This window comes from Petaurus breviceps, unplaced genomic scaffold (genome assembly GCF_028583685.1).
Source record: "Petaurus breviceps papuanus isolate PSGF00001 unplaced genomic scaffold, PetGlider_PUasm1.0 90994, whole genome shotgun sequence".
NCBI lineage: Eukaryota > Metazoa > Chordata > Mammalia > Diprotodontia > Petauridae > Petaurus > Petaurus breviceps.
In genome coordinates, this window is record NW_027187393.1 from 1,084,910 (window position 1) to 1,098,682 (window position 13,773).

At 46.4% G+C, this 13,773-nt stretch overlaps 1 protein-coding gene across 1 annotated transcript in view; it reads right to left on the reverse strand.

The window, feature by feature from the left end:
- The window catches only part of HK3 (hexokinase 3), a 36,235-nt gene extending 22,926 nt beyond the window's left edge, over nucleotides 1–13,309 (reverse strand). Inside the window, exons 1-11 of the mRNA XM_069077488.1 lie at nucleotides 13,152–13,309; nucleotides 12,642–12,796; nucleotides 12,163–12,282; nucleotides 11,931–12,026; nucleotides 5,825–5,924; nucleotides 5,551–5,734; nucleotides 5,107–5,262; nucleotides 4,582–4,815; nucleotides 1,172–1,467; nucleotides 795–943; nucleotides 474–593 (exon numbers count right to left, since the gene is read on the reverse strand). Coding sequence (XP_068933589.1) covers nucleotides 474–593; nucleotides 795–943; nucleotides 1,172–1,467; nucleotides 4,582–4,815; nucleotides 5,107–5,262; nucleotides 5,551–5,734; nucleotides 5,825–5,924; nucleotides 11,931–12,026; nucleotides 12,163–12,282; nucleotides 12,642–12,796; nucleotides 13,152–13,239 — 1,698 coding nt within the window. The 5' untranslated portion in view covers nucleotides 13,240–13,309. The remainder of the gene's footprint in view (nucleotides 1–473; nucleotides 594–794; nucleotides 944–1,171; nucleotides 1,468–4,581; nucleotides 4,816–5,106; nucleotides 5,263–5,550; nucleotides 5,735–5,824; nucleotides 5,925–11,930; nucleotides 12,027–12,162; nucleotides 12,283–12,641; nucleotides 12,797–13,151) is intronic.
- Nucleotides 13,310–13,773: the final 464 nt, after the last annotated feature.

Here is a 13,773-nt window from a genome sequence, read left to right on the forward strand (position 1 = left end):
ATGATGCAGCCCAGAATGAGTGAATTAGGAGCAAGCTGGGGTAAACATATAGCTATTAGCAGGCATTTTTTTCCCCCAAAGGGGGAATTAGAGGGAAAACATTAGAGGGAAATGGGGAAAGGGAAGGAGAAGTCTGAGTTCATAGGATTTATAAGTGGAAGGGACCTCAGAGAACTTCAAGTCCAATCTCATTATTTTACAGAAAAGGAAACTGAGTCACACAGGTAGATTGATCCAAATTACAATATTTAGAGAAGCTAAGTTTAAATGGTTTAATTAGTGACAAAGTAATAAGTAGGAAGCCCATAACCCCAGCCACCTGGTGCCAACCAGACAGTCACCGAAGCTCAATTTTCTCTCTGCCCCCCCCCAGCACCCATCCCACCCCCCACCCTTTCCCAGACTGTATTTGCTCCTGTTGCTGCTGTTTCTGTCTCCCCCAATCACTTCCCTCCACGTTCCCAAGTCTCTACCTGATCCAGGCCAAGCTGTTTGCAGGGGAAGGAGAAGGTGAAACCCAAGGGGAAAGTCTGCCCACTCAGATTGTTCTCCTCCTGGAAGCATACTATGCAGTCTACAATGTGGTCAAAGAGCTTCAAGGGGAAGAGTCAAAGACAAGGTCCAGAGGACTGGGTCACAGAGTTCTTATCGACCCCTCCCCCACCCTGCTTTTTTCTTTCAACTTCCCCTCCTTCTTCCCTCCCCACACTGCCACCCCCAGCCTCCTGCCTGGGGAAAGGAATGCCCTAAAGCAAACCATAGGCTAAAGTGATGGCTAGGGGCAGGGCTGGTACCTGCTTCCCCGTCCCCTGCGCCACACCCTGAGGAATGGAGAAGACCTGGTTGATGATCTTGATACCTTCTTCATTCCTACTGCCCACTTTCACCAAGAGTACCCGGAATTTAGTGCCCCCAAGGTCCAGAGCCAGGAAGTCTCCCCTTTCTGTAAAGCAAATGAAGCCACAGCCTCAGGAGCTCAGGGAGGGGAACTTTAGGCCACAGGCAGGAGAGTCTAAAAGAAACTCTGGACCCCCAACTAGAAGTCCAGACCCTCTCCCAAAAAAAACCATCACAATCTCCTTTCAACCCCATGGGATCTCAGGGGCCTCAGAGGTAGGGATCCCCATTGCTCCTTTCTGGGCCATCCACAGCTGCCATCAGGCACACTTACCAGTGCCATCAGGTATACCATAGACATAGGTGGGCAGCATGGGTAGGGAGGAGGCCTCTCCCCGGAGCCCTCGCACCATGGCCTTCCGCATTTGGTCCTGCACAGCCTTTAGTTGCTCACTGTCCAGACGGAAGGGTGCCAGGGTCTGATCCAACTGACGTCGATGTAATGCTAGGCGAGAGGCCACGGCAGTCACCATAGCCGCGCCCCGGCCCCCACCATCCTCTGAAGGGACAAAGGTGATGTGAGAATCTGGAGCCAGGAGCCTCACTGTATGCTGCAGGATGGTGCTGAACCTGGCCAGGGAGAGAAGGAAGATCTCAGCTTGTCACTGCCTCCCCCTATACCTCCTAGGACTTCTTCCTCACAGGAGCTAGAAATGAAAGGGAACTTCAAGACCTTATAAATCCAAACCACTCATTTTAAAGCAAAGGAGGCTGAAATCAAGACACAGTAAGTGACTTGTCCAAGGAAACACAGTTAGGAAGCAGTAAGGAGGGAAAGGGAATCAGCATCTTTGTAGCAACTAGGATGTACCAGGCATAGTGCTAAGCACTTTTAACCAATTTTATCTCACTTAATCCTCATAATCACCCTTGGAGGTAGGTGCTATTATTGGGGAAACTGAGGTAAAGAGAGGTTAAACGTTTTGCCGAGGGTCATACAACTAGTGTCTAAGGCTGAATTTGAACCCAGATCTTCCTGACTCCATTCCCAGAGCTCTATCCACTGCTACTAGCTGCCTATAGCTGAACCCCTGTCTCTATATTCAGTGCTATGTCAAGTCTATCAGACAGCCTTATGGGATGAGGTGTTCTTTCCCTGGAACACAGGAGAGCTGAGAAAACTGGACCTCAGCTATGCCCAAATTTGCCGTGCCCTTAGCACAGTATGACCCTGCTTTCCATATTTAGGTGCAGTAGACAGAGCGCTAGGGTGTAGTCAGGAAGACCTGAGTTCAAATTTGATCTCAGATCATTACTAGTTGTTTGACCCTAGACAAGTCACTTAAGTTCTGTCTGCCTCAGTTTCTTCTACTGTAAAATGAGGATAATAGTAGGACGTACCTCCTAGGGTTATTGTGAGTATTAAATGAGGTCATATTTGTAAAGCACTTAGCATATGGTATGTACTTGGTAAACCTTCCTTCCTTCCCACTTCCTTCCCCCCACCCACCCCAAGGTCCCTAATTGTTCCTTAGGCTTCTTGACCTTTCTACATTATTGGGCACCACTGACCACCATCTCCTCCTGGTTACACTCTCTGCTATGAGTTTTTATGACACTACTGTCCTCTGGTTCTCCTCCTACCTCTCTGACTGCTTCTTCTCAGTCTCCTCTGGTGACATTATCCCTATCAGGCCCCCAATCTGTGAATATCCCCACAATGCTCTGCCTTGTACCTCTCTTCTTCTTCACTTTTGTTTGGTGACCTTATCAGCTCCCATGGGATTAGTGACCATCTCTATGCCAATGAATAAGTCCCAAATCTACATATCTATCCCTATGGGCTCCTGAGCTCATCCAACATCACCAACTGCCTACTGGCATTTCACCACAGGGAATCTCTTTTTAAAAAAATTTTTTCAATTAACAATCATTTATTTTCTTCCATTCTCCCCTCTTCACTATCCCCTCTCCCTATACACACACACACACACCTCCTTAGGAGAAACAAAACAAAACTGCAACCCTTATAACACATATATATAGTCAAGCAACACAAATTCTCATGCTGGTCATGTGCAAGAATGAATGTCTTATTCTTCATCTTGAGACCATCACCCCTGTCAGGGAGTTACAGGAGAAACATCAAACTTAACATCAACATAACAAAAAGAGAACTCATACTTTCCCTTAAACTCATGCCTTTTCCCACGTGCTATATTTTAGTCCTGTTTATCATCATCATTCTAGTAACACAACTTTTCAAACTGAGTCACCATCAGCACTTCCCTCTTCCCCACTAAGAGATCCAGTCAGTGGATCCTGTCTCCACATTTGTCACATCTGCCCCTACTTTCCATTCACCCAGCTCCAACATTAATTGAGACCCTTATCATCTCCTTACTGGTCTTCCTACCTCCAATCTCTTCCCTCTCCAAATCATCCCCTGCCCAGCTTCCCAAGTGATATTCCTAAAGGACAGGCCTGGCTACAATCTTCCCTGCCCCGCAAACCTCCAGTGGCTTCTAATGGCCTCTAGAATAAAAGACAACTTCCTCTGTCATTCAAAGCCCTTCACAATTTGGCTCTGGCTTGCTCTTCCATACTTTTTATGCATTACTCCCCTCCGGGCACTCTCCATTCCAGTCAAACTGGCCTATTAGCCATTCCTGGTACACAACCTCCTCTCCAGTCTCTATTCCTTCCCACCTTGCAGCAATGCCCCCCTCCTCCCTTATGCCTCTCAGAATCCCTAGCTCCCTTACAAGCTCAGCTTGTGCTGTCACCTACACCAAGACTTGCTTGGGTCCCTGTCCCATCCCAAGCTACTGTGAAGTGACTCTGAATAGTTTTTATATTTACTTGTACATGTTATTTCCTCTGATCCAATATAATATAAGCTCCTTGAGGACATGGACTAGTTTATTTGTTTTTCCTGTATCCCCAGAGCCTAGCACATCTCCTGGCACGCAGTTAGTGCTTAATAAATGATTGTTGATTCATTGATTCCTCATCTGGTAGATGAGACAATGGGATGGCTCAGCTGGCCTGGTGGGAAGGAGGGTGGGTGGAAAACAGTGGGGAAAGGGATCATAATACGGGTGGAGAGGTAGGGAACAGAGCCTCCTCTACCACATAGCAGCCCCTACCCCCATTGTTGTCGTTGAGTTTCAGTTGTGTCTACCTCTTCCTGGACCCATTTGGTGTTTTCTTGGCAAAAAATACTGGAGGGGTTTACCATTTCTTTCTCCAGCTCTTTTACAGATGAGGAAACTGAGGCAGAGTAAAGTGATTACCCAGGGTCACACAACATGGAAGTCTCTGAGGCTGGATTTGAACTTGAAAAGGAGTCTTTCTGCCTCCAGGCCTGGCACTCTATCTACTGTACCACCTAGCAGCCCCTACCCCTGCTTCAGAGCTAAAACTATACACTCCACTTGCCACTAGAGTGAGAGGTCCTGAAGCAATCCTCCTCTTCTTCCCCCACAAAATCAAAGCTTCAGTCAAGATTTCAGGGGTGAGGAAACTAAGGAACAGAGACAACAGACCTGGATTCAATTCCTGGCCCTGCTTCTTATCAGCTATGTGACCTTGAACAAATCCCTTCCCCTCTTTAGGTCTCAATTTTTCTCCTCTGTTAAAATGAGAGGGTGGAACAGATCATCTCTAAGGGCACTCCCAACTCTAGGGCCCATGATTCTAGGATTTGTGCCTCCCCCATTCCTCACCCCCCAGTTCATGTACCTGGGATGCTGCTCATAAACATGGCCCCCTGTAGCCACAGCTATGCCCTGCTGAGATCTCTCCTGGTTGCTCTTCACTCGGGCAAGGATGGCGGTGAGGGCAGCAGCACAGAGGCGGGCAGCCCGGGCACTCACAGCCTCACACACCTGCTGTACCTGCTCACAATCCTGGGTGCTGGGGTCCAGGCCTAGCCCCTGCAGCACTGCTTGGGCCCGAGCCCTGCCATGACAGGGGCTAGAGAGGGAAGGGACGAAGCTGTGACTGGGAATGTCCAGGTCTGAAAACTCATCACCACAGGTCTGCAGCTTAGGGTGCTGCTGAGAAGCCATTGGTCAGTATCAGATAGGAAGGATGCCCCATGGACCATCTGCCCTTAATCCCTTATTCCCAGGTCCCCTCTCCACCCCCATGACATACACATTCCCCTCCAGGTCAGAGACTCCCAGAAGGCCTCCTATCCCAGGTTGGTTGATCCATATCTTTTTCCTCCACAAACCAGGGACTCTCAATGTTCCCCCAACTCACTCCTCTATCTCCATCACATGCTTTATGTTCACAGACCCACAGGTTAGCAGAGCAGGGGAGGTGACACCACAAAAAATGGCCTTCTGGCCAGCCAAATAGATCAGCACCAGGCGTACAAGTTCTCCCAGGTACAGGCCCCCAATCATCTTCTCAAACCTGGAGAACCAGAGGAGAAAGGGGACCACTATCATCACAAGGTTTGTCCCCAAGACAGGGAAGCAAAATGGGCACAGTAGACTCAGCTCTTAGAGTGGAAAGAGACTGAGCGCGGGAGGAAATAGACTCAACAAAGCCAGGCCCCACCCCCAGAGACCTGGCACTAACATTCATTTGTTCCCCTTCTTCAAAAGGGTGCATAAGTATTAAGGAGGGGTAGATGTATTAGGACACAGAAAACGAAGCATCTCAATCTTCCCCAAACTTCAGCAACCCCTACAGAATCACCTTTGAGTACCAGGGTTCAAGGATTCCTGATCCAGTTGGAGGTCAAAGGGTGTCTGCACAGGTTCCAGGGCCCCACTATCTCCAAAGGAACCCCACTGAACGTTGACACAGATACGCCCCTTTTCTTCCCCAAGCTCCCTTACATGCCGGGCCTCTTCCATGTAACAGGCATTGGTCCCTGTGTCTGTGGCCAGAAGGAACTGGTTATAGGCTCTGCAGGTGAGTGGGCAGTAGAACCACCACCATGGTGCCCACCAAGTAGAAGCATCCTCACCTACAATAAGTCCAATCTCACATGCCTGGGGCTTGGGGTCACAGCTCATCATGGCACTCACTGTGTCATTCACTACAGCCACCACATCAATGCTGTAGGCCTGGGGAAGGAGAGGTCAGTAGAGGGTGGGTCAGAGCCTGATTGGAGAGAGTGAGGAGACATGATGCCATCACCACTGCCCATCAGATACATTTCTAATGCTACCTCATGACTGGAATCTAATTGATGCACATTCCTAGAATCAATAAAATTTAATACACATTCATCCAACATTTATTTGGCACCTCCTGTTTGCAGAGCACTGTGTTTGAATTGGAAGAGATTCTGTTATTGATTTAATCTAACTCGTACCTGAACAGGATACTGCCCTTGAGCAGAGGCCCAAAAAGCTCCAAGAATGGGAAACCTACTCTGTTCCAAGTTAACCAACCCATTCCACTTTCAGAGCCTTCTAATCATCAGGAAGCTTTTCCTGACACCAAACCAAAGCTTTGCTCCTCATTCTGCCTTTGGAGCCGACACAAACCGATATAGAGCCATATTACAATCTAAATTCATAAGTGAAGCGCTGAGTGCCCTTTGGCAGAAAGTTGTTCCTGACCAGAGGATTGAGGAGGGCCTCCTGGAGGAGGTAGCTTTTAAGTTGGGCTTTAAGGAATGGACTGAACATGACTTACATGGAAATGTTGTGCATGAGTGTATATGTGTAACCTATGTCAAATTGCTTGCCTTCTTAATGGGGGGAAGGGAGGAAGGGAGATATTTTGGAATTCAAAATTTGGGAGGGGAAGAATATTAAAATTATTTTACATGTAATTAGGGGAAAATATCAAATTTAGAAGAAAAAAAGAATGAATTGTAATTTAACGAGCAAAAAAGGGGAAGAAAGACAGTTCAAGAATAGAGACCTAGCTGAGAAAGAAATGGTCAACCAACATGACCAGAACAGACAGTTTGTGAAGGAGAGAAACAGAAGATGCCTGTGAAGCTGGGACAGCACTAGATTGTGGAGAACCTGGAGTGAGAGGCAAAGAAGCATGACTATTCCTGGGTAGCCAGTGAGGTGCATTGAAACCTGTCTTCAAATCCTGCCTCTGGCTACTACTTACATGGCCTTGAATTAACTTCTCCATTTCCTCCTCTGTAAATAAAGGACATGGTCACAAGAAGCTCTCTAAAGTCTCTTCCAACAAATGACATGCCCATACCTATCAATTCATTCAACATTCCACTGACATTTATTATGGGCCTCCTGTGTGCCAGGCACTGGAGGGAGACACAAAAGCAATAATGAAACAGCCCCTGACCTCAAAGAACTTTCATTTTGTTGGGAGTAGTGAAGCAATTATCCACAGAAAAGTAACTGAAATATTTACAAAGTAAGCAAAGAATGATTGATGGAGGGAGGATTTGCACCAAGAGGGATTGAGATAAACTTCAGGTGGCATTTGAATTTAGTTTGGAAGGAAGATAGGGATTCTCTGGGGGTGAAGGTGAGGCAGGATTATAATCCAGGCGTGGGCAACAGTTTGTACAAAGGCATGGATGGAGATGGATGATGAATATTCTGTTCAGCAAGTAAACTAATCTGATTGGAATGTCAAGAGTGCAAAGGAGTATAATTCACAATAAATCTGGAAATATGGACAGATCGGCACCAACCTGTAAAAGGCTAGAATGGGGGCAATTTTCTCTTTGTATCCTCAGTATCTAGTTCACAGCACCAGGCAAATAGCTGGCACTTAATTAATGCTTACTAATTGATTGATTTAAAAACCAAAGATGATTCCGGCAGGAGTAGGATCCTAGAGATGGGAGGAGAGTGGGGGCTCACTCCTTCAACAAGCAGGTGCTGAAACAAAGAAATGATTGCATGAAGCCGGTTCTGACAGGAGCCAAGTATGGATCCCTTGGCCGCCACAATACCACTCTTATCTTGCTGCTTGTCATGCCTAGCTGACATAGGCTCCTCAGCTTGCTTAACATCCATGTTCTGCTCCTTAAGTGTGGGTTGCCCAAGGTTCTATCCCAAAACCCTCATAGAGATCTCATCAGCTCCCATGGATTCACTTATTATCTCTATGCAGATACCCCTCGAATCTATATATCCAGCCCTAAAATCTCTCCTGAACGCCAGTCTGGCATTGCCATCTGCTTGCTGGATTCAATGCCAATCAATCCAAATTGAATTCATTATATTTGCTCAAAACCCATACCTTCTCTATATTCCCCCTAATTCTGTTGAGGGCAGCATCCTTCTTCCAGACATCCAGTTTCACAATTTCAGCACCATCCTCTATTCTTCCCTCTCCCTGAAACACTTACCAACTGTGTGACCCTAGGCAAGTCGCTTAACTTCTATCTGCCTCAGTTTCCTTAACTGTAAAATGGGGATAAAAACAGCATCTACCTTATTTAGTTGTGGTGAGGATTAAATGAGATATTTGCTTAGCACAGCACCTTGCACTCTCTCTCCCTTATCCAGTTATCTGCCAAGCTCCCTGGGCCATATATCTCTACTGCATCTCCCACATTCATCCCTTTCTCTCCATTCACAATGGAGAAGTGACATAGTTGACACCTGAGGGCCACTTCAGAATAGCTTTTGTTGTCAGGATGCTTTTTCTGACATCGAGCCTAAATTTTGTCTCTTTGAAATTCCCATCCACTGTTCCTAATTCCCTACTCTGAAATAAAACTCACTTGCCCTCAAACCCATAGCTAATCAGTTATCAAGTCTTGTCATCTTTCCCTCCTCCCCTCCACATCTCTCACATCCATTCCCGTCTCCCACAGCACCCCTTTAGTTCAGGGCCTCATCCCCTTTCACCTGGACTATTTCCATAGCCTCCTAATTGGTCTCCCAGCTTCCAGTTTCTCCCCTCTCCCATCCATCCTCCACATAATAGCCAAATTAATATTCTTAAGATGCAGGTCTGGCTACTTACTCAAAAACTTTCTTCCTGTGATTCCCTATGGCCTCTAAGGATAAAATACAGAGACCTTGGTAAGGCATTTAAAGTTCTCTGAATCCAATTCAGACCTATCTTTCAAACATTATTTCATAACACTCTTCTTCATAAACTCTACCTTCCAGCCAAACTAAACAACTGGCTATCCTGCCAACAGTATCCATTTCCCACCTCCATGCCTTTGCACAGACAGGGTCCCATGTCTAGAATATATTCCCTCCTTATGACCATTTCTTCAAATCCATACCTTCTTTCAAGCTTCAGTTCAGGTATTTCCTTCTACAGGCTGTTCTTTATCTGTCTCATTTTAGATTCTTAAATTACTTTAATTAAATTAATTTTATTTATTTGTGTACATGTTCTATTCCCTCTGATTTTAAGACCCTTAAGTGCAGGGATATTTGTTATTATTTGAGTCTTTGCATCCCCAGTGCCTAACAGTGCTTGACCATTGTAAGGGGCACTTAATAAATGTTTGTTGAATTAAATGGAATGGATATGATGGGTAAGTGTGGAAAAGATTATGAATCACTCAAGAGGCACTGTTTCTCTTTAGGACATCTGTGGAAGCTAGGTAGACCATCTCTAACTAGCTGTCTTAATAGAAAGACATCAGTTTTAACAATCATCAGATGAATGTTCTCTAATACATTACCTAGCAGCCATATCAACTGTCCCTAGCTCCAGTGTGAAGATGCACCAGAACTATCTCCTTTGCCTGCTAACACATTCAGATCTTGCTTATATTGGAAAAAGAAATCTTCTCTAAATGGTGCCCTACCTCCCCCCTTGAGTAACCACTCTATTTCTATGCTTTCATTCACTGTCACACTTTTCTATTGAGTGGTTACCCTCTCTACCTCCTTAAATACACTCTAAGCCTTAAAGTCTAAGGTCTTTTCCAGCTTGTGAGCCTAAGTTCCCAGGTGGCATCATCCTTGGCTCAACAACTAGCTCCTTGGCTTTAGTTCCGATCACCCCACTGAAACCCTTCTCTCCATGGTCACTTGTGACTTCCCCATTATCAGATCCCATGATCTTTTCTCAGCCTGCATCCTCCCCTTCCAATCACCCTCTCCTGCCTTGCTTTCCATGATAATATTTCTCTCCCAGATTTCCTCCTACCCTTACATATTCTTCTTGGTCCCCTTACTGTGGCCTCTCCTCAAGGCCTCTCCCATCTTTTCTTCAGCTATATTATTTGTCAAACACATCAGCTTCTTGAATTATCAGACTAACTTCCTCTTATAAATAGCTACTATATGGTAACTTATGGTACTATAAGGTCAGTGGTCCCTCTCCTCCCTTCTGATACTATCCCTTGACAAGCTATCCCCTCCAGTGGTTTCTTTCTTATCTGTCTCTTATCTCCAGCTAAATTTCTTATCTCTTTCTTCAATCCTTTATCTGAGCACAGAAATCTCAACCCAAATTCCCATTGGCACCTCAAATTCAACATGTCCAAAATGGAGCTTAAACCCAAAACCTATCCTTCCCCTTAACTTCCTTATTTCTGTCAATGGCATCACCATTCTCCTGGTCACTTCGTCTTAAAAACCTCGTGTCACGTCTGACTTTGCTTTCTTACACCCCTTCATACACACATCTCATCATTTGTGAAATCTTAGAAAGTTTTTCTCCTCCAGTTGCCTAATCCTTCCTGTTTCCAGTTAATATCTGAGGCCAAGCCTTCATAGTTTTTTGCCCAGACTACTATAATTGCCTCCTAATCATTCTTCCTGTCTCCAGTCTCTCCTCCTTCCGCTGGGCATACAACCAGGTTTGCCTCTCTAAAATGTCATGTTTGTCATATACCTTCCATGGCTCCCCACCCCCTACAGAGTAATATCCAAACTACTCAGTCTGACATTTGAAGCAACACACAGTCCAGTCCCACCTTACTTTTATACATTCATCTCATGCCACTGCTTACCCAAGCTAGAGTAAGGCTGGTCTCCCCGCTCAAAAATACTACATACTCTTTGCTACATACCCTGCATGTTAATACCTGCACCTTCATCATTGCTATCCCTTCTGGTGGGTCCATCATCTGAGGCTCAATTCCATACTAGAAAATTTTAGAGCTAGGAGGCTGAAGGGTTCTGGCTGTCCCAGCACAACCTGATGTCTTTCTTTTCTGAATTTCTAAAGCACTGACTATTATTACTCCCTAGGTCTGTAGCAAAGGCTGCTTGGTGTTGTTAGGAAGGCTTTGCGTGCATGTTATCTCCCCAGTATAGTATCCCTCCAAGGCAGGGTTTAATCATATCTGTCTCCCCTAAGAGGGCTGGGCACATAGTAGGCTTTTAATAAGTACTTAGAGTAATAAATGCACCAGCTGATAGAGACCTTGTTGTTGCTGTTCTTCAGTCATGTCTGACTCTTCCTGACTCCATACAGCACATCAAGCCCTTTTATCTTCCACTATCTCTTGAAGTCTGTTCAAACTCATGTTTGTTGTTTCCATAACACCATCTATCCATCTCATCCTCTGCCATCCCCTCTTCTTTCTGCCTTCAATCTTTCCCAACATCAGGGCTTTTTCTAATGACAGAATGACTAATGAGTTCTGTCTTCTCATTATGCAGCCAAAGTATTTAAGCTTTAGCATTTGACCTTCCAATGAACAGCCTTAATTAATTTTTTTAAGTATTGACCTTATATAGAGATCTTAGACCTCATCTATCTCAATCTCCTTATTTTACAGAAGAGGAAATTAAGGCTCAGAGATGGCAATAGTTAGCTTACGGTCACATAGTGGTTAAGTGAGTGACTCAGACACACAAATCCCATGACTCCAAATCCACAATTCTTTCCATCGCACCCATACCTCCTCTGGCTAACTAACTACATGCTCATAGTTCACCATTTAGAGCTGAAAAGAACCTTTGAGAGGATCCAGTCCAACTCCCTCATTTTTCAGAGGAAGAAACAATGACCCAGAGACAGGATTCACTTGCCCAAGTTCACAGAGGTCATAATTAGCAGATTAGCAGGACCAGTACTGAACCCTCCATGCATGCACACACAAGCAACCCCACTGTCCTGCTGGGGATATTCATAAAATTCCTGGCACTCCCAGCTCCAGGGTATTTTCTTGACACAAATTCCTTCTCCCTTCCTCCTCTTCTTACCCCCTGCCTCTGGATGGCATCTCTCAGCAGTTGTACCACATCGTGGCCCTCCACGCCACTGCACTTGAAGCCCTTGGTCCAGGAAATAAGGGTGCTCTAGGGAGGGAGCAAAAAAAGGGCAATTAATCAATCCTCTCTGTTGTCATCCCTCTGTTTCCCTCCCACATAAAGCTCTTCCCCTAGGAGATGCTCATCAGGGAAGCTGGCAGTCCCCAGTGCTCCCCCATATTACCTGGTCAAGACCTGTCTGGTGACAGGGGAAGGAAAAGTTGAAGCCCAGCTGGATGGACTGGGACCCCACCTTCAGCTGATCCAGGAATTCCACCAGACAGTCAGCAGCAAAGTCAAAGAGCTGTAGGGGCAGGAAGTGAGGCTGCTGGGGGAGATCACGGAAGCCCAGGACAAGTAGGGGAGAGGAAACCCAGGCCACTGTGTAGTGGGAGGCTCTGAACTCCATGGTGGTCATCTATCCCATGCCTCAGAATCCTCAGCCACGTGACAAGGTCTAGCTTCTAGGGACATGAACACTGCACTGGTTCATTCAACCCAAACCACCTTGGCTAACAGCCTCTGGAAATGCCCAATATATAACATGCCTCCAGGGTACACTGGACATCAAGTTCTCCCCCCCAGGGCTTGCCAGGGCCTTTAGGGTATTCCTTGGGCATATTGGTCACTGCATGTATGGCCACTGAAGATCCAGAAGCTTACCTGTTGACCAGTGCCAAGCATGATTTCTGTGGGGATGGTGAACTCCCAGATTATTGGTTCTTTTCTCTGGCCAGTAATGCCTGTGAGTGTCACCCACAGCACTCGCAAAGTGGTTCCTGAGGTCCCTAACTCCAGCACCAGGAAATTGCCCTTCTCTGGGGTTAGAGATGGAATAATGGAAGAGAAGAATAGGGATAGGAAGGTTGTTTCCTGCTCCTACCCTCCCCAGAAAAGCTCTCCTTATGTAAGTCTTCCCCTATTCCCAGCCCCTCACCTCCCTGTGCCCACTGAACCTCCCCCAATATGGATATGCAATAGTAAGCTGGAGGCATAGTTGCTAGAGAAGAAAGGAAAGAGAGAGGTTGCCCACTGGTCCTTCTCTGAGGCAAGCAGGACATGAGGTCTTGAACCCTGGCCCTGGGGCCTGGCTTAGGGAGTTGGGGTCAGGAGTGATGACTCTTGGGACGTATCTGTTTCTGGGGCCTGATCCTACCAAACCCTGAAACCCACCAGTGCCTACGGGGGTGGATCGAACATAGGTGGGCAGCATCTGGACAGTGGGGGTGGGGTCTGTCTGCCTATTCAAGGCCTTCTCCATGTCCTGAAGAATGCTTGCTTGGATCTGCTGCAACTGCTCCTCCGTCACTTCAAACTGTTTCAGGCACTGCCGCACCTGGAGAGGATGATGGGCAAGTAGGGGTCATCGTGTACGTGGCAGAAGTCTGGGCTTGGGCCGGCATCTGCCACTGACATGTCAGCTGCCTCTCCCAAAGGATTTCCAGCCTCAGAGAATATACCTGATCCCCTCTCACCTTCAAGTGACAACCACTGTAGCTCATGCTTAGAGTCCGCAAAAATTTATTAAGCACTTCCTCAGAAGAGCTGGTACCATGGTGGGACTCAGTTCAGGACAATCTGAGTTCAAATCCTGCCTTTGAAACTTACTCAGCTGTGAGATTCTGGGCAAATCATTTAACCTCTGTTTTCCTCAATTGTAAAATGGGGATAACAATAGCACCTACCTCCCAGGGTTATGGAGAGGGTCAAAGGAGATGATATTTATAAAGTGCTTAGCACAATGTCTGGCACATGGTCAGTGCTTTGTTTCCTTCCAAAGAAGTCTGTGAGGTAG